The 24,339-nt window shown below is 47.3% G+C and overlaps 16 protein-coding genes across 16 annotated transcripts; all 16 read left to right on the plus strand.

Annotated features, from left to right (window-relative positions):
* On the plus strand, positions 1-423 carry DQ04_01181000 (putative U1A small nuclear ribonucleoprotein; the record flags this gene model as incomplete). Its single annotated transcript, XM_009310328.1, has 1 exon — positions 1-423. A coding segment is annotated over one exon (423 nt), but the record flags the coding sequence as incomplete, so codon positions are not given.
* Positions 424-1,090: 667 nt separating this feature from the next.
* DQ04_01181010 (putative eukaryotic translation initiation factor 3 subunit 8) lies at positions 1,091-3,244 on the plus strand (the record flags this gene model as incomplete). Its single annotated transcript, XM_009310329.1, has 1 exon — positions 1,091-3,244. One exon carries the CDS (start codon positions 1,091-1,093, stop codon positions 3,242-3,244), a length of 2,154 nt encoding a protein of 717 aa, XP_009308604.1.
* Positions 3,245-3,434: 190 nt separating this feature from the next.
* DQ04_01181020 (hypothetical protein) lies at positions 3,435-3,998 on the plus strand (the record flags this gene model as incomplete). Its single annotated transcript, XM_009310330.1, has 1 exon — positions 3,435-3,998. One exon carries the CDS (start codon positions 3,435-3,437, stop codon positions 3,996-3,998), a length of 564 nt encoding a protein of 187 aa, XP_009308605.1.
* A 405-nt stretch (positions 3,999-4,403) lies between these two features.
* DQ04_01181030 (hypothetical protein) lies at positions 4,404-5,045 on the plus strand (the record flags this gene model as incomplete). The annotated part of the gene is made up of 1 exon (XM_009310331.1): positions 4,404-5,045. One exon carries the CDS (start codon positions 4,404-4,406, stop codon positions 5,043-5,045), a length of 642 nt encoding a protein of 213 aa, XP_009308606.1.
* A 256-nt stretch (positions 5,046-5,301) lies between these two features.
* On the plus strand, positions 5,302-6,309 carry DQ04_01181040 (elks delta-like protein; the record flags this gene model as incomplete). The annotated part of the gene is made up of 1 exon (XM_009310332.1): positions 5,302-6,309. One exon carries the CDS (start codon positions 5,302-5,304, stop codon positions 6,307-6,309), a length of 1,008 nt encoding a protein of 335 aa, XP_009308607.1.
* Positions 6,310-6,793: 484 nt separating this feature from the next.
* On the plus strand, positions 6,794-7,798 carry DQ04_01181050 (delta-6 fatty acid desaturase; the record flags this gene model as incomplete). The annotated part of the gene is made up of 1 exon (XM_009310333.1): positions 6,794-7,798. The coding sequence occupies one exon, from the start codon at positions 6,794-6,796 to the stop codon at positions 7,796-7,798; it is 1,005 nt and encodes a 334-aa protein (XP_009308608.1).
* A 365-nt stretch (positions 7,799-8,163) lies between these two features.
* Positions 8,164-9,621, plus strand: DQ04_01181060 (protein disulfide isomerase; the record flags this gene model as incomplete). The annotated part of the gene is made up of 1 exon (XM_009310334.1): positions 8,164-9,621. One exon carries the CDS (start codon positions 8,164-8,166, stop codon positions 9,619-9,621), a length of 1,458 nt encoding a protein of 485 aa, XP_009308609.1.
* Positions 9,622-9,946: 325 nt separating this feature from the next.
* Positions 9,947-10,645, plus strand: DQ04_01181070 (hypothetical protein; the record flags this gene model as incomplete). The annotated part of the gene is made up of 1 exon (XM_009310335.1): positions 9,947-10,645. One exon carries the CDS (start codon positions 9,947-9,949, stop codon positions 10,643-10,645), a length of 699 nt encoding a protein of 232 aa, XP_009308610.1.
* Positions 10,646-10,939: 294 nt separating this feature from the next.
* Positions 10,940-11,332, plus strand: DQ04_01181080 (hypothetical protein; the record flags this gene model as incomplete). The annotated part of the gene is made up of 1 exon (XM_009310336.1): positions 10,940-11,332. One exon carries the CDS (start codon positions 10,940-10,942, stop codon positions 11,330-11,332), a length of 393 nt encoding a protein of 130 aa, XP_009308611.1.
* Positions 11,333-11,714: 382 nt separating this feature from the next.
* On the plus strand, positions 11,715-13,265 carry DQ04_01181090 (putative RNA editing complex protein MP63; the record flags this gene model as incomplete). Its single annotated transcript, XM_009310337.1, has 1 exon — positions 11,715-13,265. The coding sequence occupies one exon, from the start codon at positions 11,715-11,717 to the stop codon at positions 13,263-13,265; it is 1,551 nt and encodes a 516-aa protein (XP_009308612.1).
* A 198-nt stretch (positions 13,266-13,463) lies between these two features.
* On the plus strand, positions 13,464-14,285 carry DQ04_01181100 (hypothetical protein; the record flags this gene model as incomplete). Its single annotated transcript, XM_009310338.1, has 1 exon — positions 13,464-14,285. The coding sequence occupies one exon, from the start codon at positions 13,464-13,466 to the stop codon at positions 14,283-14,285; it is 822 nt and encodes a 273-aa protein (XP_009308613.1).
* A 231-nt stretch (positions 14,286-14,516) lies between these two features.
* On the plus strand, positions 14,517-16,130 carry DQ04_01181110 (putative CCT-theta; the record flags this gene model as incomplete). The annotated part of the gene is made up of 1 exon (XM_009310339.1): positions 14,517-16,130. One exon carries the CDS (start codon positions 14,517-14,519, stop codon positions 16,128-16,130), a length of 1,614 nt encoding a protein of 537 aa, XP_009308614.1.
* A 344-nt stretch (positions 16,131-16,474) lies between these two features.
* Positions 16,475-18,412, plus strand: DQ04_01181120 (hypothetical protein; the record flags this gene model as incomplete). Its single annotated transcript, XM_009310340.1, has 1 exon — positions 16,475-18,412. One exon carries the CDS (start codon positions 16,475-16,477, stop codon positions 18,410-18,412), a length of 1,938 nt encoding a protein of 645 aa, XP_009308615.1.
* A 216-nt stretch (positions 18,413-18,628) lies between these two features.
* DQ04_01181130 (nuclear pore complex protein (NUP155)) lies at positions 18,629-22,612 on the plus strand (the record flags this gene model as incomplete). Its single annotated transcript, XM_009310341.1, has 1 exon — positions 18,629-22,612. The coding sequence occupies one exon, from the start codon at positions 18,629-18,631 to the stop codon at positions 22,610-22,612; it is 3,984 nt and encodes a 1,327-aa protein (XP_009308616.1).
* A 204-nt stretch (positions 22,613-22,816) lies between these two features.
* Positions 22,817-23,146, plus strand: DQ04_01181140 (hypothetical protein; the record flags this gene model as incomplete). Its single annotated transcript, XM_009310342.1, has 1 exon — positions 22,817-23,146. The coding sequence occupies one exon, from the start codon at positions 22,817-22,819 to the stop codon at positions 23,144-23,146; it is 330 nt and encodes a 109-aa protein (XP_009308617.1).
* A 194-nt stretch (positions 23,147-23,340) lies between these two features.
* On the plus strand, positions 23,341-24,258 carry DQ04_01181150 (putative DNA-binding protein; the record flags this gene model as incomplete). Its single annotated transcript, XM_009310343.1, has 1 exon — positions 23,341-24,258. The coding sequence occupies one exon, from the start codon at positions 23,341-23,343 to the stop codon at positions 24,256-24,258; it is 918 nt and encodes a 305-aa protein (XP_009308618.1).
* Positions 24,259-24,339: the final 81 nt, after the last annotated feature.

A 24,339-nucleotide genomic window follows, 5' to 3' on the forward strand; every position in this document is an offset into this window, starting at 1 on the left:
CGATGCTTCGGTGAATATGGTCCATTGTATGATGTGCTTCTGGATGTTCCTCGTGGTGAAGCGTTGGTCTCCTACACTGAATCAGCATCTGCACAAGACGCGTATTTAAAAATGAATGGGTTTCTACTTTTTGGCGAAGCAATAGAGGTCAGTATCACTGCCCCTCCCGTATGTGATATACCTGGATGCGTAGTTACGTATAGGCCTTCACGGTCTCTGATCATTCGTGGTGCTTCGTCGTTGTGGGTGGAGTTGAATTTGAGACACGTGAAAGGAGTGGAGCAGCTCCAATTCGTTGATCCTACCACTACTATTGTTTCTTTTGAAAACCAGCGAATATCAAGGGCAATCAAAAGGAATTTTGACGGACACATCGGCTATAATGAAAAGCCAGTTTTGGTCTTGTATTTAAAACGAGCTTGAATCTTTTGTTTTGTCCTTTGCACTTTTTCAGAGTCTTGGCATGCACTGTGAACAGATGCTGAAGGAAGTGGAGCGAATGCAACATGAGAACTGGATTGCAGTTGAAAAGGCTGAATGTGCTCTGCGGTACGTCTGTGGTTTCCTTGATAGGCTAATGTCTTTACTGAGGCCACATGTGTCGTCGCAAACTCCAGAGAGACTTGAATACGGCGGTTTCTGATTTTTTTTTAAAAAAAGGAATGTTGTCCTCAGTAAAATGGAGTTGTCTGGGGTGAGACAGCAACCATTGTGCGGCGAACAATAGTAATAAAGAGCTGATCATTGGGCGTGTGTGTGTTGTGGAAGGGGGGGGGGTGATCACTGTGCAAGCAACTGAGCAATTCTATACCAGTGAAGTTGTGAATTGCAATTTGGTTGCTTGAGGTGCCATCGGCGTCGTCAGAGTTTTGGACAGATGAGTGAGGTCGTCTACTTTTTTTTCCTGCTCTCATTCTCTCTCTGTGTGTATATGTGTACGTTTGAATGTGTGTCGTCAGTCTCACTCCTTCACAGCGTGGGTTGGATGTAAAACGTGTTTGCCCCCTGTATTTGGATTCTTATTTATTATATTTTACTGTGGGTTTTTTTTTTTTTGGCCCTTCCTTCAATTCAAGTAGTTCAGCAGATAATGAGCAACTTCTTCGACGTCAGTGACAGCGATGAGAGCCTGGACGAGGTCATTCATCAAGATGAGCAGGTTGAAAAAAAGGTGGCCCAGATTGACCCCAAGTGGTTTGAGGTGTCTGATGACGAGGATGCAGATGAAAGGCACGTTGTTCTCTCTCGAAATGAGAAGTCGTTGAACGAAATTCAAACCATATGCGACCTTTTTGACTTTAATGTCGATCAAGAGTCTTGGTTTGAAGCAGAAAAGTCCTTTGTGCAGCTCCAGCAGAAAGGGGCTACACATAAAGAAAAATTCAAATCAGCTCCTTGGCCACTTTTGGAGTGTCTTCGAAACACCCCGGACCTCTCCGAAAAAATGGCTGAGAAGGAAGCCTTTAAAAAGCCAGAAGATTTCTACAGTCTGAAAAAGTTAATCAAAGCCTTTGAAGAAATGAATGAGATGTACAAGGATGATATCGAAAGGTTACATGATGAAGAAAGTGAAGAAAATGAGGACGATGGAAACAATGGCGGGGAGGAAAAGGAGCTAACTGAGGAGAGCATTACACAGGAGCTGCAGCAATCGATGACTCAAAAAGGAAAGAATGCTTCCAGATGTCAAAAGCTAGCTCAGGAATGCAAGAAAAAAGGCTACACAGCGCTTCACATTACAGCATTGGGCATTGTTGCAGATGCCCTGCTGGAAGAAGATAACCGGCTTCCTTACGTTACAACAACTACCTGGACAAAGTCTTGTAACACTGTCAACGCATGCTATAATCTTGTAACTGAAAATCCCGCGATAGCGGTCAAGGAGGACTTTTCCGTCGCTCTCACAAGTAACCGTGCGTGTATTTCAGGTGGTTTGTGTGGTCTTCTGCAGAAGCTGCATGTGCATTTGCAACGCATTGCACAATTCAAGGTTGGCGCCACAGTGGACTACTTTGAAATTATCCAATTGGAGAACCGTCTAGTGGAACTCACAGACACCATTCTTGGATACTATCAGCAACGCAGGCGAGGAAAGATGATTTGTTGCCAAATTCTTATTGACATCCTGGGTGCAAGACGGCAGAAGGCTCATGATATCCTCTATCAGAAAATGGCTAGTCCATGCCACAATGTGGTTACTAGCTCAGTCATTGAAACGGTGCGTGAACTTTATCGAGAGCTCCTATTTTTAGGAGACGAAGAGATGAAGTGTCGTGCTCTCCTAAACCTTGCATATCAGATGGGATTGGAAGGACAGTATCGTGAAGGACGAGACCTCGTTCTTCGGTCCGGAGTGGAGGGAACCGTAGAAAAGTCTCTACATCTTGCCATTCTCTACAACCGAGTTATTGCACAGCTGGGTTTGGCCTCCTTTGCTGCAGGTGACATTATGCAAGCCTACAACCTTCTCAGCTCCTTGTGGTCTAATAGAGACCACGACGTACTGATTAGCCAGCGCCTTCCAGATTTTGTTAAAGATAACGAAGAAGAGGAGCTGAAGTTTCGTGACTTGCTGGTGGCTCCACATGCCTACATTCCTCACGCGCAACTGGAACTAGCGACAATGCTTTCTACTCTCGTGGTAGACACGACGAAAGAAGCCAAGAGGCCCTACGAAGGCAGTCGTCATCAGAGCTACTTCTTCAGGGTGATCAACCAAATGTCTTATCAACCATTGCTGGGCGAGCCTGTGGAGTTCAGGGAGCAAGTTACTGCCGCTTACACTGCCCTTAAGTTGGGCGATTATGCAAAGGCCAGTGGGGTTGTCAAGAACATGAGCGCATGGTCGACGATGCCAAACGGTGATAATGCGTTAAAAGTCTTCTTGCAGCACCTGAAAGAAGCAGCTCTTCGTATCTTCTGTTACAATAACCGGTGCAATTTTGCCACAATCTCCGTGGATATGATGATGAAGAAGTACGAGCTAACTGAGAATGAAGTAAAATGCGTCATCAACGATATTATCTCAGAAAACAACAGTTCTCTGGTAGCTTTCTGGGACAAGGAAGACAAATATCTCCACGTGGACAGAAGCAACACTTCTCGGCTTCAGTATCTGGTGGAGGGAATCACAGAAAGCGTGGTGGAGGTTGCACAGTACTCGGAGAGGCGTGTACGGGACAGTGAATTCAGAGGAGGACGTGGGCGCGGACGCGGGCGTGGACGTGGCAGAGGAGGTCGTTAACTAAGGAGGGACGTAACTACCATTAAACGTAAGAGCAATAACAAGAGAGAGGTACTGGTGCATGCTCTATTCCCTGATCGCCCCAACGAAAGGGGTCTGTGGTGACGATGGGGAGTTATGTATCTATATGTATACGTTCTCTTTCTTGTTGTTTCCGTTTTTTTTTTTTGGATATATCAGAATAGTGTAGATGTCCACTCTGGAGGAGGAGACGTTTCTACGACTTCTCACGAGAATAGACAATGAGGAGTACAGCCCCAACTTGGGTGAACGAGCTGTTCTTTACCGTGCGTTCAACAGCACGCTTAACCCTTTAGGAATTTACTTCGCATTTGTCGGTGCGGTTGGGGGTTTTATGGGTATGAGCTATACGCGAAAACCTTCTTGGCGAGCATTTGGTGCGTTATTGGGTTCCCTGTACTCTTTTGAGGTGTCTTGGGGTTTTCAAGGCCATCAGCCTTGTTTCAGTTTCTTTAACGACATTCGATCGGTAGACGGCCAAGTACGAGACAAGGCGGGTGAGTGTCACGCATCAGGGCATTTGAGTAGAAGTTGTTTATCACTTCGGGGGATTGTTTTTGACTTTTTCACATTGGACAGGACGGCAAAATGGCTCTACACAGTTGTGTTTGCACCTGCCGGTCGAGCGCGCTGGTTCACGCATTTTAGAATGGAATGGCTTGAGGGGTTGCCAATAGATCCATTGACATTATGGTACTGGAGGTTTGCAGTGTCTCAAGCTGCTCGAAGGTAAGAGGGTTGTGGTGTGTGGTTGGATTCTGGCTGGGGAGAGGGTGCGTGTAAATGGTGTTTTTTTTTCGTTTGTTTGAGGGGGGAGAGGGGGGTTGTGGTATTCTGTAACAATACCAGTGATTTGTGTCACTAATTATGAAAATTTGCTCCGCGCCCTACAGTGCAGGCCATTTTGTTAGATTTATCCTCAACTACAGGCCCTGCTTTTCCAACAGAAGAATTCGCTGTTGAAGGTTCTGTCGTGATGCAACAAAAGAGAATCATAGATGTGGATGGCGCACCAGCATCAGCGATAAGTTACGAGCCTGTCCTAATACCCAAGGATAAGTACGCGAAGATAACGCATGGAAGAAACGTTTTTTTCGCTTCATGTATCGGAGGGGCTTTTGTGGTTTGGGTCATTAGCATGGTTCCGCAAGGCCTTATGTACCGTTCGTTGGGGCGAATGTACCAGACGTATTGCCGCGGTAGAGTATTGGATCTGACACCAAAAATACTGGATGCGAAGGATGTGAAATTCTACGAGATGTCCAAAGCGGTCCGTGTTGAGTTTATTGTGGAGCAGAGAGTCGATGACAGGCAGTACCGGATTGATGAATCGCTCTCTGAGGCGGAACGGAGTGAAAGGAGGAAAGCTATGACTTTGGATTTTATGGTTAGAAATGATCACAACTGGGTCGGAAGTACGGTTACTTTTGATACTGTCGAGCAAAGGGAAATTGAGATGTCTGACTTTCGCAAATACGATACTGTTGTAATCCGAAACGAGCTGTTAAACCGAAAGAGCGAAGATGCACGTCATATGTTGAACTCAGCTGCAAAGTACGTTCAAAATGATGGCCATGTGCTCCTCATGGATTTTGGGAAACCCTCTTGGCCGATATTGGTATCGCTCATACGATGGTTTAACTCTGTGACAGCAAGCTCTATGGACCTCACCCACGACTACAACAAATGGATCAAAGAAGATAATTGCTACTCTGTTGTGGAGGAGCGTAGGTGTCTGATGGGCCTTCATTATGCGTTGGCATTGTGTCGAAAAAAATGAGAACTACTCGTTTGATGGAGCCCTTTATGCTTGGTTTATTTTTGTCTTGTTGAATTCTAAGCATTTCAAAAATGTTTGAGGCAATGCTGTTTTTACTTTATTGCTTCTTGATGGGTTATTCTTTTTTTTTTTTAACCAGTCAAGAGAAATGGACGAAAGGCAAAAAAAAGCGGTAAGGGAGTTGAGGAAGCAACTCCAAGAAGTTGAGGATGCCCTTTCTGCCCAAGAAAGGCTACTGCAAGAGCGCGGTCAGAGAATGGCCCCGTTATCGTTGTCCGTCGCAGAAGCTGAAAATGCAATTGAGGAGAGTGAGGAAGAGTTGAGAGTAGTTCAAGAACAGCTCGAAGATGCTGTAAGAGATAATAGAATAGCTTATACGGAACGACAAAGGGTACAGAAAACCTCAGACAATCATCTACAGCGAGAAGAATACATTGGGGAGCTCTCCGAAGCGGACACCGGCTTGAAGGAAACCATGAATCAGGTTGATAGCCTCATGGATCAGGTAGAAGCACTCAATGAAACCCCCCAGGATGTGTATTCTCGACGGAAACTCACGTTGGTTAGTCTCATTTCAATGCTTGACGATTTGCATGCGTCGTTGAGTCGTAGTGTTCAGCGAGTATCTCATGAAGAAGATGCTAGAGCGCGGGATGTGCTCAAGGCGATACGCGAGCTTTCACGAGAGCGAGAGAGAGCATTTCGATACTGTTTCAGAAAAAAACGCCAAATCGTGGGTGTAATCAACATGAAAAAACAAAGAACAAAGGAGCTTAATCTGGAGTCTCAAAAAAATATATCAGTGCTGCGCGCAAGTCAGGAGATGTCAACGCTCAGTGTTGTTGAAAAAATACAGACGGAGCGCAAAGCTCTTCAAAACGAACTTGAGAGCATCAGAAATGCCAATCAACGGCTCTGGGATGCACTTCGCGACACGAAGTACTCCTCCGATACAGTTCAGAGTGGTGAACACAAGCGGGAGGCTGCCCTCTCAGCGAATGATGCATTGCACGGATATGCTGCTGTGGACGACGAGAAGGATTATCTACGAGAACAGTTGAAACTGTTTGATGCCAAGAAGAAGAAATTGCGGATGATGACCGAGGAGTTGAGAGCGAGTATGAATGTAGACGCGGAGAAAAATGCTCTGAAGCTCAAAGATCTCAAACGTGAAGTTCATTTTCAACAACAGGAAAGCCATAGACTTGAGGGCGAAAACCAAAAGCTGAAGTCGTTGTGTGACTCGCTGGCAGCTGCGCTTTAGGTGGAGCATTAAGAAAAGGAAAGATAAGACGATATTGCTCTCTCTGTTACATGTGCCATTTTGTCGAGTCTCCAGATTGCTGCCTTGCTATGAGATGTGTTTTTTTTTTCGTTTTGCTATACTCTCTCCGAAACCACAGACCAAAAAATAATAGTAGAAGGAAAAGAAACGATCAAAGATTGAAGTCCACCGTATCATCACTTTAGGGAAGATTCAAAAGATAAGGGGGAAAACAGGAAAGAAAATCGCTCATCACAAAAAGAGAGGATATCGGGAAATGCCTTTTGATCTCACGCCGCCACACGCGTATCAAACTACACTTCCAAAATGCATTCTGCGGATCGATGACAACTGGTATGATTGCACGGTTTGGAGACACACACACCCTGGAGGAGCCATGGTTTGCGATCAGTTCCACAACAGAGACTCCACTGACGTTTTTTATTCGCTCCATTCAAAGGAGGCTATTCAGAAGTTGAAGAGTATGAAGAAGATTCCCCTACGAGAAGAGGATAAACCGCGTGACGATGTTTCCCTTCGCTTTGAAAAGCTTAGAAAACAACTTGAGCAAGAAGGATGGTTTGAGCGGGATTGGTTTATTGACTTCAGCCGTAACATCATTCCTGTAATCATTCTCTGTGTTGTAGGTAGTCTTTTGAGCTACTCCTATCCTGTTCTTGCGGTATTTATGATTGGCATGGGCATGCAGCAGGGAGGCTGGCTCGCCCACGACTATGGTCATGCCCGGGGTAAATTCAGTCATCTCCTTGGTATCACACTTGGGGGACTTGTTAATGGTTTTTCTCTGAGTTGGTGGTCTCATAAGCACAATACTCATCACACCTTTCCAAACAGGAAACAACACGATGCGGATATTCACAATGAGCCGGTATTATACTTGTGGGCCCCTGAAGGAGAAGATGATCATCTATTGCGACGTTATCAGCACTTCTACTATCTCCTGGCGTACTCCCTGTTGTATGTGTCTTGGCGAATGCAATCCATAAGGTTTGTTCTTGGAAGCCGCAACACTATTGAGCGCTTGTTAATTGCTATTAACTACATGTGGTTGGCTTGCCTTCCTTGGAAGGTGGCAATTGGTAGCATTTTGCTTGGAGGTTTCTCTGTTGCTATCGTTGTGACGGCTAATCATCAAACTGAAGAAATGCTAGAGTCTGGTGATGAGTACAACTTTATTGCTGATCAGTACCGGACGACACGTGGTGTTTGCTGTTCTGATAAATTTTTTGAGTGGTTTTTCGGTGGAATGCAATATCAGCTCGAGCATCATCTGTTTCCTATGATGCCTCGTTATCGGTATCCAGCAGCCCGTCACATAGTTAAGAAGTTTTCCGAAGAAAACTCACTCCCATTTCATGTTAGTGGGGTGGCAGAAATTTTGAAGATGAATTATGCTGTTATGAAACAAAACGCTGAGGCAACTCCAGAAGTCCGAAGAACAGGGCAACTGAAAACGTATTCAAAGTGAGTTTGCTTGTGCGTGTGCGTCAGATTCTATAAGATTTGTATATGTGTGTGATTTGGTGGGAGGGAAGTTAAAGAATCAAAATGAAACCGAAGGAAGACAATGTCTTTTTTTGAAGGTTCAGGCAAAGGGGAAAATATAGGTGATATAGTATATCGTAGCGGATAAATGGCAAACATACGGTGATGAATTTTTACTAACAGGTTATCTCTTTCTGTGGTCCATTTGTTGCCGTCTGGGTGTCTTAAGTCACTACCTCTAATTCCAATTGGTGTGTGTTATTAATGTTTGATATGGTCACATATTAGATCTCTATTATACTTTTTTTTTTGTTGGTCGCTTCATTGTTTTTTTGTTTTATAGGTAAGATGATGCATTTACTATTGTTTGTTGCTATTGTGTTTGGCTCAATTCACGTTGAGGGCGCTGGTGTCGTTGAAGCCACCGATAAGAACTTTGACAGTGTTATTAAACAGAGTGAGATAGCGCTTGTGAAGTTCTACGCCCCATGGTGCGGGCACTGTCAAAAACTCGCCCCAGAGTGGGAAAAGGCTGCCAAGGATATTCCCAGTGAGGCGTCCATGATTGACGTTGACTGCACCAAGGAAACAGGGCTGGCACAGAAGTACTCAATAAAGGGCTACCCCACAATCATCCTCTTCCGTGGCGGTGAACAAGTGGAGACATATAGAGGTGCCCGCCAAAGTGCTGACCTTGTCGACTACGTAAAGGCAAATGTGGGGCCTGCCGTTATGTACCCATCAAACGCTGAGGAACTGTCAAAGATAAGGGAGGAACATGACACAGTATGCGTTGGTTTGACATCTGATGCCGAAAGTGCTCTTTCAAAAGCACTTTCTAACTCTGCAAAAGCTCTCCGAATGAAAATGAAGTTTGCACTTGTAACGGAACCGCAGCTTCTACCTGATGAGAATCCCGAATCTGTTCTTGTGTACAGAAAGGGCGACGAAAAGGAAGTCTATGATGGGAAGATGGAAGAGACAGAGTTAAAGGCGTTCCTGGAAACAGCCGTTCTCCCATTCTCAGGGGAGATAAATCCTTCGACCTATATGAAGTATGCACAGTCAACCATGCCGGTGGCATGGGTTCTACTGAAGCCCAACGATGAGACATCTAAGGAACTAAAATCTAAGCTTCTGGATCTTGGGAAGAAAATGCGTCGTCATGTGGTGCTCCTTTGGGTGGATGCGGAACAGTACGCCGTCGGGAAGAGTCTCAGTGTCCCAGATGATGCCAAGTACCCTGCTTTTGCCATTGCTAAAGGAGAAAAACATTATGTTCTTCCACCTACAGAGGCTGCAACCGCGGAGTCTATTGAGGCATTTATCATGGAATACGCCCAAGGAAATGCAGTTCCATCGATCAAGTCTCAGCCAGTGCCTGAAAAGGAGACGGTTGATGGGTTGACAACCATTGTGGCAAGCACGTTTGAGAAGTACTTGTCTTCAGGAAAAGACATATTGATCGAGTTTTTTGCTCCTTGGTGTGGGCATTGCAAGAATTTTGCCAATACGTATGCGAAGGTGGCAAAGGAGTTCGAATCTTCGGATGTCATAATTGCTGTCATGGACGCCACTGCGAATGATGTGGACAAATCCATCTTCGATGTGTCTGGTTTCCCAACGGTATATTTCATTCCTCATGGAGAAAAGCCCATCCTTTATTCAGGAGACCGTACCTTTTATGAGGTATACAAGTTTGTTCGTGAGCACAGCTCTGTTTTCAAAAATGAAACAGATTCAGTTAACCCTGAAGACACGAAGGAAACAGAAGCAGACACTGAAGGGGAAAAGGGTGACCTGTAAGGAATACGATTCTTTTCCTTTTCTGTCCTTCTTTGTGCGCACCAGGTTTTTTTTAGATCTGCGCTTTTCATCAAGGGTTACCTTGTTTAAAGGGGCAAACAATGCAAAAAAAAAGTGGCTCGATATATATAAAAAAAAAAGGATGAATATTTCTCATATCTCTGTGCGCATCAAACGACTCACTTAAGGTTCCTTTGGGTGAGGTTGTGTGTTGGGGTGGTGGTGGTGGTGGTGTGATGAGGTGATTGGACATTTTTCTGTGACGTGTTTAAAGAGTGATCTTCTTTACTTTTTATTTTTGCTCTCGTAGTGGCTTTGAAGGAAGATGGATTTCGCGGGATACCGCTGTTTTGTTCCGGGTGGTAACACGGATTTGAAGGAACTTCCTGGGGGGTCTTACGAAAGAGTCGCAGCCCTCACACAATCTTATCGTCAACGTTTGGCGCAAGCCGGTTCTAGTGTAGTTATCGATCACCCTTTGAAGCGAGAGGAGCGCGTGAATTTGTTTCTCACCGAAGAGGCTGAACAACGCTATAGTATTGAAAGGGGGGAACAGAATGATGCATGGACGATTTCGAGGCGATGGTCTAAGCAATCCTCTCTCTTCGGCAGAGAGCTACACGCCATTAAAGAGGCGAGACAGAAGAAAGAGCAACTCATGAAACAACGAGCCCTCCTTGAAGAACAAATTTACCGTGAGCAATTTCTGTACTTTTGGCGAAAACAAAAACAACAACATCATCATAAACGGTATAGCTATCCCAGTGATGTCGTTAAACTTATTTCATATGCGTACAAGCACAACGTACTGCCGTTTGCGACTGATCCTATCGAGTGTTGGGAAAGAGGTATTCTTGTCCCACCCGAATTACAGCAAGCTGTGGAGGTATCCGATGATCGGGGAACTATTCTGCTGCCACCGCTTCACGAGTTATCCATGAGCCTCCGAGAGGCTTATAATAAACATCGTGCGCAAGAACGCGGCGTTGCACTTGCCAAAAAAATTGCTATGCTTGAGAAGTGATTCGTTTTCGTTTTGGTGAGTGCCCCCATGCATGGATTTTTTCTTTCCTTGCCGAGCAGTGTAAAAAAAAAAAAGAAACTCTGCTTTAATGTCTGACATTTGTTTATATTGTTTTTGTGAAACGGCATATCTAATGCATGGATGAATGGCTGGGGAAAGGGGAAGAACGAAAGAGGGTGAAAAACAGAATGTTAGGGGTTGGAAGAATATGGATTTTCTTCTCATGCAATTTTCCGTGTTTACATGCTTCACTGCTGGTCTCTCGCTGGGGGGGGGGGGGGGGAATAGAAGTTGATGTCGCTGCTCCCAGTGTCACCACTGTGTAATTTGGCCCATTTTGCGGTTCACTGCTGTGTGGGAGTTGTACGCTCGCCGTGTAAAGGTTCAATCTTGGGTGAACCTCTGTGGACGTGCCGTTTGCTCCTGACGGAATGTGGTTACTCAGCATCTGTTTTGACGCAGCAAAGCAAAGCAGTGTGCAACCAGGAAATGCTCTCTTTAAAGTGTAGGGGAGTTCCGTTCGTTGAATATTGTGATTCCCGGTTGAAGGAAGGTGTACTCGTACATGTTGTGGCAAAGGTGTACAAAAAACCAAGGTTTGTTCCTATTCATGGCACGTATGTAGAGGATACCGAGTTGCTCGTCTCTGAACAGTTCGGCTCGTTGGTTCTTCTTGGGCAGCTGTGATTCTAGCGTTTCTGTAAAGGGGCGAATTCAAGTGGTGGCGAATCCTCGTTGCATATATATATATATATGTGTGTGTTTATTTATTTTATTCTGGTACTACATAATTTACATAGCGCTTTGAGATAGGTTTGCCTCATTTTGTTCCCTCTGTTTCACGTCTTTGCAGAAGATGTACCGGTGGCTGCTTCGTAGCACCGTGGCGGAGTGCACCAGCAGACTGGGTGTACGATGTCTGACGCGAGGTCCTAGAGTGTGTTGTGTCATTGGACATCTAAGCAAAACCCATTTTTTTTCGCCCAACTTGAGTTGCCAGCAGCGATTTCAGTCATCTACAGACAAACGGTTTCATTGCAGCGTTTGCAAGAAGGCCTTCCGTTTGGAGATGGCAGCGAAGTTGCACCTTCAACAAGCGCATGGTGGGGATGGTTTGGTTGAAGCTGGGCCTGGCCCTGGGGTCGAGACTGTGCCCAGCGTGCCATCAGTGCCACCTTCCAGTCCCATTGAGCGAAGTTTTGCCGACGACGAAGAGCGCCGTCCTCGCCGTATGAGGCCCACGCCAAAACCACTCCACCAACCCGATCGTGAGGTACCGGAGGCCGCTATGGAAGAGCTGCTCGGAGTATGGGACAAAATTGGGCTCAGCAGGTTGGAGAAAAACTTTGTACACAGCACAATGGTGATGAAAGTTTTTGCCGCGCGGCCTGACGTCTCTGAGCAGCCCCTTTACGAACCTGTTACTCCCGAAGGGGATAACCCCTTCGAAAACCTGGACCAGGTTTCTGCCGGTGTGGTGACAGAGTCATACATTGGGGACCATGCATTTACCGATTTGGACCTAAAAGAACCGTTTGTCGAAGCACCCGATTACACACTAAATCCATTTCGTGCTGGGAAGGTTGGAAACCCATTTACGAAGGTTTCTACCGCGCAACGCGAAGCACTTCGGCCTGCTCAGCAGCAGCTGGTAAAAGAGGAACCTGTAACAGCTCCAGTTACATCATTTGGTCAGTTGCCACTGTTTGGAAAGCAGCAAGAGTCGAATGAAGCCATAACAACAAGGACATCACAACAGGGGGCCTCTGATGTAGGTGAGGTTTCCTCACCCTTCTCGGCGACCATAGCCGATTCACCGTTTACTGGAAAAGTGGCTTCGCCTTTTGCTTCGACTTCCGAAACTGCAGCCACGCCCTTTGAAAATTCACCATTTACGGCGACATCTCCTTTTGCTGTTCCCGGAATGCAGCAAGCGGCGTCACTTACTGCACCAGATGCGTCTAGTCCTTTTGCTCAAAGTTCTTCGATCCCTCCTGCCGCGTTCCCCATGACAATGGGAATCCCCAACATGCCTGCAAATTCTCAACAGGAGCAATGTGTCCCAGAGCAAGAACATGAATGCCCCTCGTGTGGGAAAAAGTTCGCTACTTTCGACGGCGCCGCCATGCATAGCAAAGCAAAACATGGTGTTGTTCTCGAACTTGAGAAGAAGGAGAAAGGAAAGCAACAGGGGCGCGGCATACCGGATTTACCGGCATACATTCCAAGCCCTGTCGATCTCTCCTCGACATCTCCTTTTGGGACAAAAAACCCTGTTGGTGCATCCTGGGCGGAAACGGAGCTCATACCTCATGCTCAGTGCATGAGCAACATTACAATTCTAGGTCGCGTGCTCGATGTCACACAAACAATGGACAGCATTTCACACGTAACAGTTTTTGTACAAGGTGAGCGAAACGGGGAAGAAGAGACTGTAACACTTCACTGTTCGGGCGAAATTAACCGTCGGTTCAAGGACACACTGAAGCGTAATACCACGGTCTTTGTGAGTGGGACCTTACGTCTTCATCCTGTTTACGAGGCATCCAACAACAAGTACTACATGAGCCCTGTTGTGCACGTTGCGTTGCCAACGGGTATGCTGGCTGTGATCGCATAACTGTCACATCGAAACACCCAACGCTCACTCCCCTCATTTCCTTGGGTCATTCNCCCCCCCCAGTCATGGTATATTCTTCAAGGCCATGTATAAACTTCTCTGAGTAAGCGCCCTCTCTCTTTCTCTCTCTCTCTCGTTTTTTTCTCTTCCTTTCATCGATTTCGCATATATTTGTGTGGCAACATTGGTGTAGGAGCCATGGTGGAAACTCCACGAAGCAAAGAGGCTTTAGAAAGGCTGTGCAGCTTCCTCTCAAGTGAAAGCAACTCTATACATGACAGCAGCACACTAGCAGGTCTCTTTCTGTCGTCTCCACAAAAAAACGTTCGAACCGTGGAGGTGGAAGTAGCTTTTATGGTGTCTCCTCTGGCTCATCGCGTTCCTCTATATTTCGTTGTCCCACACGAGGTGCTGCCGGGGTCAATATGCATAGTTACTCCTCCACCTCAGCGAAAGTACAAGGACAAGGTATTGCGTCTGAGTGAAGACGGTGACGCTGTTGCACAGAGAGTCAAGAAGGTTATTGACACAAAAAAGCTGAGCATGAAGTTTGTTGATCCCGTTGCAGTGAGAGCGCTTGCTAACAGTTTTGACCATTTTGTCTTGCTCGGTGTGAAGAAGTACCCCCCTCAATTGACAGGGGAGTTCCTTGGCCACCAAAAACCACCTGTTTGGGTTCCGCGGCGTGGTGAGTTCAAAGAAGGTTTACTGAAGGCGGTCAGCACAGTGGTGTTTCCACGTCGGGGGCATAATGCTGTCACATGCCGTATTGGCCACACCGGCCTTACGCTGGATCAACTCAACGAGAACCTCCAGTCCTTTCTCGCGCAGGTGACAAAACATGTCCAAGCCACGAATCCCGAAAGTATTCTTCATATTCGTGTGGCTGGGACGAACAAGGAAGGCAGACGTGCTGGGCTTCCTATCTTTGGCCACACGTTTCGAATCCCGCGTAAGGTTGAAGAGCACGAGAGTGTAAAGGAGGAACCAAAATTAAAGAAGACGAGAAAAGGCGACTAAGTCAGAGTAATACCGGTTAATATAACCTAAACGCCACGCGTGTCTTCAAATTCCTTGTCTCTTTCTCGGTCTTTCTCTTTTTTTTTATTCCCTCCCTCCCTCCCACTTGTTCCTCGTCTCGTTCATTGTGATCTAAGAGATGTTTCTTTTCTTTGTTTTGCCTTGTTGTTTCTGCCGTACTTTTCTATGTCTCTAGGAAAAACTCGCGGATTCAAATCAACCCCTAAGAACATGTCGTTTATGCACAATGGGCCCACGTCCATGTTAAAGGACGGCTCGACTTTTGTTGACGATCCTGTTATCAAGAACATTGAAGCCTGTCGTGAACTTGCCAAAATCACTCGCAGTTCCATGGGCCCGTACGGGCTCTGCAAGATGGTTATAAATCATCTTAATAAACTTTTCGTCACTCACGACGCTGCAACCATTCTTCGTGAGCTGGAGGTTGAGCACCCTGCAGCCAAGTTGTTGGTACAAGCTTCTTATGCGATGCAGGAAGAAGTTGGTGATGGTACGAATCTCGTCGTTTCCCTGGCTGGGGAACTGCTCTCGCAAGCCGAAACACTTGTACGAATGGGACTCCATCCAAGTGAAATTGTGGAGGGATACAAAAAGGCGGGAAGCAAGAGCCTGGAAATTCTCGAAACCCTTACCGTTGGTACAGTGGATGATGTGCTGCTCAAGGATCAGGTGGTCGCGGCCATCCGTACTGCCATTGCCTCAAAGCAGTATGGGTATGAAAAGTTCTTGGCGGATCTGGTCGTTGAAGCCTGTATCAACGCTTGCCCCTCCAATGTACGGTCTTTCAACGTAGACAACGTGCGTGTGGCGAAGTTAGATGGTGACTCTGTGTTGGCGTCCAGGAGTGTCCGTGGATTCGTAATTGCGCGAAATCCCGAGGGAACGGTGCGTCATCAGAAGAATGCAAAGGTTGCCGTTTACGGTTGCGCAGTTGATGTCCCATCGACCGAAACGAAAGGAACAGCACTGATTGAGACTGCAGAGGACCTTCTTCAATATTCTAAAAAAGAGGAAGAAGTGATGGAAAAAATCATTACTAACATTCATAAAACGGGTGTGAACGTCGTGGTTTCTAATTCCACGTTTGGTGATCTCGCGCTGCATTTCCTAAACCGTTATGGTATTATGGCAGTGAAAGTCTCATCCAAGTTTGAGCTTCGCCGACTGTGCTCTGCTGTGGGCGCGCGAACCCTCGCTCGCCTCGATACGCCTACCGTGGAGGACATTGGATCGTGTGACAATGTTGATGTGAGCGATGCGGGGGGGAAGAATATCATCTCATTTGTTCAAAACAAGGACGACTCTAAGTTATCTACTATCGTCGTTCGCGGAGCAACAAAAAATGTTTTGGATGATGTTGAGCGTGCAATCGATGATGGCGTTAACGTCTTCAAGGCTCTCACAAAGGACAAGAGACTTGTAGCCGGTGCAGGCGCTGTGGAGATGGAACTTCAGAAGAAGCTCACATTATATGCTGAAGCCAGTCCTGGCCTCGATCAATACGCCATTCGAAAATTTGCATCTAGCTTCGAAGTTGTCGCCCGAACGTTGGCTGAAGTTAGCGGCTTCAATGGAACAGATGTCGTCACACAGTTGGAGGTTGACCACAACGCTGGCAAGATCCATCAGGGTGTCAACGTCGAAGATGGTACCACAATCAATGCGCTGGAAGCTGGTATTGTAGAACCGCACCTCACAAAGTTCTGGGCAATTAATCTCGCAACAGAAGCCGTCTTGACAGTGCTTCGGGTGAATCAAATCATTGTTGCCAAGCAAGCTGGTGGCCCAAAGAACCGTCCAGACCAAGCCAGAGATGAAGAATAGGAATGCTGTGTTGGCCAAAAAGAAATGCAGTCGATAGCGGGGAATCCGAACTGGTATTCCCTGGTGTTTGAAAGATAGATGCCGTGCGTTAACCTACGGAATTTTTGGTAATTATTTTTAAAGCCACATACACAGAGAAAGATCGTTGTTATTTCGCATTATAAGAGAAAGGTAAAATGCTGCTAGAGTGGCACTGTAAATAATTCTACCTGCTTCCTCCTCAACACCTGCACATCTTCCTTTACGTAATATTTTTTTGCTGTTCGAAAAGTATCTTACTTTCCAATTCCTAGATTTTTCTTCTTCTTTGATCTTTTAGAAATAGGCCGTCGCGTATATGTGCGATGGATAGGTACTGTTTGGATGTCCAGAACCAAAAGGTATCCACTTTTTGGGGCATCAAGGATACCGGGATCAATTATATTGTGATTGACCTTCAAAATAACTGTTTGAGAAACTTCGAACATTTTGGTACTCATCCGAGTTTGGTTGAACTGCGACTTCAAGGGAACAAAATAGAGAGCTTTATGGGCCTCACGAGACAGCCTTCGCTCTCTGTGATTGACCTCGAGGGAAACCCTATTGCCGCTCACCCATGGTACCGCATCATGGCATTACTGGTAGTTGGTTTCTCCATCACAAGCATTGATGGCACGGTTGTTTCTCCCGAAGAGCGAGAAATAGCGCGTTCAATGGGCCCTGCCGCAGCCCTCGCGGTCAGTTATGGTTGGCAGCTCCTTCCAGGGAAGAGATCACCGGAAGAATACCGGCAAATAATAGATGAGTGCAAGTACACCCGAAGACTGCTTGCAGGGCACCAGGGGTCTTTCCGGACAATTGCACATGCTATGGGGCCGTACAGGCAGTCTGCGATTGCTTCTTCTGCAATATGCAGCGAATCGGGGGGCATGAGTACCTCAAATGCTGCGGTGGTTAAACAACTTTCAACACGTGTAAAACAGCTTGAAGAATTGCTTCGAGGTCTCGAAGAAAAACTAAAGGCACAACAGACAGGGTCTGAGGAAGCATTGGGCTTGGGTCATATCGAGGGCCTTACAGGCGCCGAGTTACGCAGCGCTCGAACCATTTTGTTTTCAGACGGTATACACATGCGCTCAAATGTTGTATCATCACTGAGTCATAGTGACAGCGGTAGTACTCTTGGGTCACTGATGTTTGAGGGTTCCTCGTTGGTGTTTCTGACCTTTCTGTCACGGGCCCGTTTGGCCGAATTGGAACTCTGTGACATTCGAGTGGAACACCAAAATCGCAATTCCCTCCTCATTCAAGGCATCTACGGAGCCGCTTTTGATATCCTCTTTGATGATGATAAAATTCTCCAGAGCGTCTATAAGCTCCTGTATCTGCGTCGCGGAATGTCAGTGCCGCCACTTCGACAAAGTGGCAATGCTGAGGCGAATACCATGCTGAAAAAAGACAGAGCTGTCGACGTAAAAACGGATGACAACAAAAAAAGTGACATCAACAGCAGCACGTACATAGTACGGAGGGATGATCATAAAAAGCATCTCTCAAGGAAAGAAAAAGTGGAAGAGGAAGCGGTGGCGGCCTCCCTTTCTGTGAAGCCAGAGGGCTGTGCAGGGGGCAGCCCCCGGAGAGATTCCTCTTCACCGGATCCTCGATGTCTGTGTGCAAACGCGTCGCTCATACACTATTCAAGTAAAGACACGTGGCAGATTCACCCCCGCGATGGCAAGACTTATGGCCACTTTGCTTCGGATTCACCGACAAACAACATAGTTCATGACAATGCGGAATGTGGCACCGCTGAAGCGTCAATTCCGAGAAGTTCATCATCCCGGAGCCAATCACGGCAACATCAGCAGCAAGAGGCGTCGTCGAGAGTGCCGCGTCGGCGTCGCTCTTCCTGTTCTGTGCCATCAGTACCATCACGTTTGCCCTCATGCATGGGTAGCTCCACCACCTCGCGGGAACCTAGTGTCGGAGCGTCNTGTTCTGTGCCATCAGTACCATCACGTTTGCCCTCATGCATGGGTAGCTCCACCACCTCGCGGGAACCTAGTGTCGGAGCGTCAGCCTCAAGGTGTCAACCGCAACCACCATCAAGAGTGCCGCGTCGGCGTCGCTCTTCTTGTTCTGTGCCATCAGTGCCGTCGCGTTTGCCCTCATGCACGGGTAGTTCCACCACCTCGCGGAGCCTCAGCGTTATTGTCGCTCCGACAAAATCGCCTGAATCCCGTCTGCGCACCGAGATTATGCGGTTTCGTATTGCTGAATCTGATTCGGATTCGGTTTTTTAGCGGTGTTCCTCAATGCGTTTCTGTATTCTACAGTGTATAAAAAGAGAAGTGAGGAATTAAAGGAGCATTTTGCACCAGTACATTGGTTTTGTTTCGTCTACTTCTATGTAAGTTTTGTATATGTATATCATGACACTATTTTATTGTCCCAGTTATGTATTCCTACTGTTTGCACCGTCTCTTGAATATTGTAGTGTAGCAGCTATCAAGAGGGAAATGGAACTTCAAAAGGAGAACACTCTAGGTAAAATCGATGACGCTGTTAAGAAGGCCGTAGAAGACACCATCAGCGCAGAGGTTCGGTCTATGGCGATGGCTAGATATTCTAACCCATCGGCATGTGGGCACACGACATCCCATCCCTTTGCCTTGACGACGTTTGACACGTCATCTACGCTCCCCGACTTCCTCCCGCTGATAGGTGTGTCGTGGCCAGACTCGGTCAAAGCGGTTTGGAAGACGTTCAGGGTGAACTCCATTGTTGGTCTCTTTTCAGAACTATCAAGAGCGTGGATAACAGTGGATAACAAACTACTTTTGTGGAACTATAGCACGGGGAGAGATTTCTTTGTCTACGACGAGATACCTGAGCTTATTGTGGCGGTTGGTAACCCAATTCCGCCGGCTGCTGGGGTGTTCCAGCCGCACATAACGCTTGTATTACCCGTAGCTACTCCAAAAACGGTTCACTTGTTAGGTTTGTGTGTAATGGGGGAGGAACCAGGGAAAAAAGCAGAATTGTGTGTGGTGAACCTGGGCTTCTCAGTGGTGACACCAACGCCGATTACCAAGCTGGTTGGTCTGAGGGATACTGGTCGTGTCTTCACAGCTGGGGCGGATGGATGTCTCTATGAGCTGAAGTACACAAAAGAGAGCACACCCTTGCTTCCAAAAATTAGACTTGTAAATCATTCGTTGTTGTTCGGTAAAATTCCCGTCTTAAATGCCGTCAGTTCGCTTTTGAGTACCATCAAGCAGACATGGTCAACGCAGAGGTCCGCACTGCGTGACCTTGCTGTGGAAGCCAAACGCAGGCTATTATTTACTTTGGATGCGGAAAGTACAATAACACTGTGGAGGATTACGGAGGATGGTCTCAAACTTCTTACCACAGTAAAGCACAATCGTGGCTCCGCTGAGCGCCATCGACACCCAGAACCAGCAGCAGATGATACAAGTAGTCTTGTCAAGATCTTCTGTGTCTCACCTTACGATGAAAATTGCTCCCTCATCGCTATTTCTTCGAACGGCGAACAATACCGTTACGTCTGTCAAGAAGGGATGTGGGGAAGTATTGACGCGAGTCTCTCTTTACGTGAGCGGTTAGCGCCATACATATCTTCTAGTCGTGAAGTTAGCGTCTGTTTTGCCTCTGATGGTATTACTCTCTTTTGTCACACTGAGAAATGCGACGAAAGTGATTCTTCGGATTCTGTGGCTGTAGCTACTTCCCCAAAGGCAATCTTGCCACCGCATCATCATTGCCGCGATATTGTCGCAAGCTTTGAGCCTTCCGCATCCCGTATGGTTCGGGTGGACGCTATTGGCGAAGTCCCTGTAAAAGAGTGTGCAAGTCCTAACGAATTGTGTTCTCAGATTTCGTGTTCTCCAAGGCAGTTTGTATTTGTTCATCGCCATGGCATTTCAACGTTCATGAAACTGCGACCGGTGGATACGCTTCACATGATACTTTCATCATCGAGTCAGCAAACTCGTGACGGCCTCCTTCAACGGTTTTCTTCAGTTTACAGCGCTTCTGATTACTGCTGTATGCTTGTGCAAATTGCTGTTGGATGCACAAATGTGCCAGGTATTGTGAATGGACCATACATCGAAAACGGCATCGCTAATTTCCCCTTCTCTCAGATGGAGAAATCCCATGGGAGGACGCAACGGCCTCATTCAATGGAGCAACTTGGCTGTCAACTATTTGATACAACTTCACAAGAAGCTCAACGTCTTGCCCGCGAGATACTTCGCAATGCAATGATGCCTAGTTGGCATGAAGGCCTGGGATCCGGTGGTAGTACAAGACAGATTGTTGTGCAAATGTCACCCTTCGCGTTGGGCGTTTCGGCATACATTGGGAGGGCGCTATACGATGTGTGGCAGGCAGTGCTAGGAAATCTTCCACTACGTGAGTTATCCATCGTGGAAGTGGCGCTTTCTTCCTTGGTACGACTGTTAAACAGTTTGAAAAGGGATGTATGGTCAGTGAACCTTGTCCAACCCACTACGCCTTTTCATTGGGATCAGAGCAAAGTAACGCTGACCTTTCCATCCAATGGACCGTCCATATCTTCGTACGACCTCAAACGGCTCCAATCCGCGTTTTTGTACTCATCTCACTCTTTGTGTGAACGGGTGCTGCAGACGATAAGATTTGCCAAGCAAACGGCATACATTCCGCTTCTCCAAGATGATAGCAAGCTTACATTTGCGCAAGTTGTGTGTGATCAAAGCGTTGCACAACGACTGGCGCGCTACATTGGGAGAGTAGTGTTATCCTCAGAGCAAGGTGTTGGATTTTCACAACAAGAACGAGTTGGTCCGATGACGCAACTCCAAGTAGAATGTCCGTACTTTTTTAATTCCATCGATGTTCAGGAGTACAACGCACGCATTGAACTTGAGCAGATACTCTCTGGAAGTAATGAGAGCCTCCATACATTATCTGAAAGCAAATTAACCGAATGGGAGTCTTCCGTTGCTCAAATGGCCGCGTCACTTTGGTCTTCAGGAGCACTGCAAGGTATATGTCAGCAGCTGAAAGCACTTAAAAAAGAAGACACAGTGGTTAAGCTCTTACTTCACGCAGCATCTCAGTTGGACCCAAATAACTCAGCATTTGAAGTCTATCTTGCCGAACGAAGTGGTAACAGACGTCAAGGCATAAGCACTGCACTTGAAGAAGTTTACCAGCAGAAACAAAAGGTACTGGAGATGGTGGTTAGAGCCTTGGAAGATGCATGGAATACACATCGTAGCATTGTAGACAATCTGCTTGGCGGCCCACTGTCCTCTGGTACTATTTGGCAAATTGAACCTTCGGACGAAATGGCGCATTGTTTCCTATTCGATTGGATGTGTGTACCACGAGACGATCCAACAATCACATCCATGCTCAAGGAAACCATGGCCGCTGTGCGCTCTCCGTTTCTTGAGGTTTACCTCCAGCGAAATGCATCGGCACTGGGAGAGACATACGCCCATTACCTGCGGAGAACAAAACGAGATTACAACAAGGCCATCGGAGTTTGTGCTGCGATGGCACAGGCACCGCTAACAGATATTCCCCGGGAGGAACGCATACTGTACCGACTCCGCTGTTGGTCTGAGGCAAAAGAGTGCGCAGCGGAGTGTAATTCTGACCAGCTTACTCTCCTGGAGCAGCGTGTAAAGCTTATGGAGGCACAACTGCAGCTGTCGAAAGTTATCTGTGATTTTATTAATAGCGGAATCCCTCAGTTGGATCGACGGTTTACAGTGGATGGACGTGGATTTTTGACCGAACGTCAAGTGGCGCTGGAGCAAGTTGAACTGGTGGAGAATCATGCGCTTTCTGCAAGTCAATTACTCGAGGTTGCTGGCATGTTCTGTGCCTTCGGAGGGGCGGAAATACAGCTTGACGTCTTGGGTGCGGCGAACGTTACAGACGCTTCACTTTACGCCGCCTGTATTGAACGAGCTTTTCAGAGAAGAAATATCACGGTTGAAGAGATGGCAAGGCGCATCCTTGGGAAGTGTGGGCACATAATTGCCTTTCCCTTAAGTCACGTAGCCAAAATACTTGAGGCTTATGCGTTTTTTCAATCACCTGAAGGATCGACACTGACTGTTGACGTGCTCAGTGATTGTGGAGTAGAGCGCAGTATCGTATTCTCAACACTCGCGGCAATTCTTGAAAAAAAAGACACCGTTGGCGTTCCATGCGAAGCCTTTGATCAGGCTGGTGTGACAGACGCCTTCTTGGTGCACTCACTGGCAGTTGCACTACATCGAGCTGTGCTTGTACCACATATTGGATCTGTGCAGTTGCATTTCTTGAACAATGCCCTCAACACTGTTCGTGAAGGTATTAATAGAGTTGCGTATCTTCCCAATGATGAATACAGCTGCCGAGCATTGGCCACAGCAGAGAGAATACTGGAACAGTGCCACCTCGCAGCAGGTCGTTTAATGTCAAGAATTGGATTCTAAGGCTTGTAAGAAGAAAAAGAAAGTTAGAACGTTTGATCCGACAGAAGTCTTTTGAGGTTAGGGTTGGGGATGCAGTAGTGTGACCTCCAGTGAGCCCATTTTCTCGTCGATGCATACAGCTATTTCCCTCTGTGTGTTTCTCGTTGTTGTTGTTTTTTTTTTCTTGTGGGGGGACATCACATAGTGAAAGGTTTATTAGGGACGATGTCCAGCTGGCTCTCGGCAGAGGAAACGCGTACAGGGACGTGGGGTTGGCAACAGTGCGTCGCTCGCATTGAATCTTTGCGGCGCTCTTCGGGTGAATTAATTGGCTACTGTGATGTTCGGTGTGAAAAGGGGCATCGCGTGGATGGCAATGTGTGGTACGCTGATCGGTACCTTTATCCAAACCACTGGCAGCCCGGTTCGAAGGTGCAGCCGAAACTTGTCGACGACGGTGAGCCGCAGTCCTGGTTTAACGCGTGGGCCACGGCTACTCTAATGCGGCTGGGTCTGCTGCTGATGGTGATTGTGTTGCTCCTTGTGTTTATATAGACAAGCCCCTGGTTTCAACAAAAAAAGGAAACGAAGGGAGGGAAAAAATATATCTATCTCTGTCTTTGTGTGGATATGCATGGAAGTCTGTGTTCCCTTCCAAGGGGAGGATAAGCATGACTGGCGGTCGTATTCCCTTTTATCCCCCTCGCGATCGTCAGGTCACTTGTAGCAAAAAAAATAAAGGGGGAGGAATGACTGATGTCGACACTCGGGTGGAAAGGCTAAAGGGTAGAATCAAAAGAAAACGCGATGACGTGCATCGATACTTGGAAGCTGCCTTTTACCATCAGTGCCGTAATGTCCTCAACGCTGTAATAAAGCATGACGTGAATGGTGTATTCGCCACGAACCCCGCCGAGCTGCCGGAATACGCAGTGCGGGTTTCTCACCCGATGTGGTGGAAATTAATCTCTAAGCGGCTTGATAAATACGACTACGCCGACAAGATGGAATTTGTGCACGACATGAGGCTCGTCGTAGAAAACTGCTACGCCTACAATGGTAGCGCGTCCCCTGTGTCAGCACTGGGTTGTCGACTGGAGGTGGAAATGGAGGACCTGTTCCTGACAGAGCTCGCAGTCGCACCGCCCGATGTGCGTGAGATTCTTAGACTCGGCAAGGGCCTAAACCACGCGCAGGCGCGGCAGCTGTGGCTTCTTATCAACCGCTACGAGGACCAGGGACAGGGGAACGCAGCAGCGCGGCAACACATTGCCCCGTCGCAACTGAAGTGCGCGACACAGCGCCGCGTGCTCGCGTTTCTGCGCCGTGCAGTGGGTACGAACGAACATAATGGCCGTGCCGAGAGAGCACCTCCTGTCCAGCAGCCGCAGCAGCAGCAGCAGCAGCGACCTCCACGTGCCGCAAAGCCTCAGGCGCCGCAGTACCCAACGCGAAGCATTCTTGAAGCCGATGCGGATGTAGAGTTCAGCTCGGACCAGAAGGCTGAGCAAAATATTCCGCCAGAGCCGCAGCTGGATCGAGTGCCGCAAAACCAACGGGCAGGGCTTTCGGCATTCAAACCAGTCAGCCCTATTCACCTTGGCGAAAGCTCAGAGGAGGAGGAGTTGGAGGATCTAGAAGACTCTGAGACAGTGGAGAAAATTTGACGTTGTTTCCGCATATGATGAATGTTTTACCACTCTGATCGGATCCTCTAGGCCGTGCACTACACAAGCTATTTTTTCCTC

Source organism: Trypanosoma grayi (genome assembly GCF_000691245.1).
Source record: "Trypanosoma grayi strain ANR4 Tgr_118_V1, whole genome shotgun sequence".
In the NCBI taxonomy this organism is placed as follows: Eukaryota; Euglenozoa; class Kinetoplastea; order Trypanosomatida; family Trypanosomatidae; genus Trypanosoma; species Trypanosoma grayi.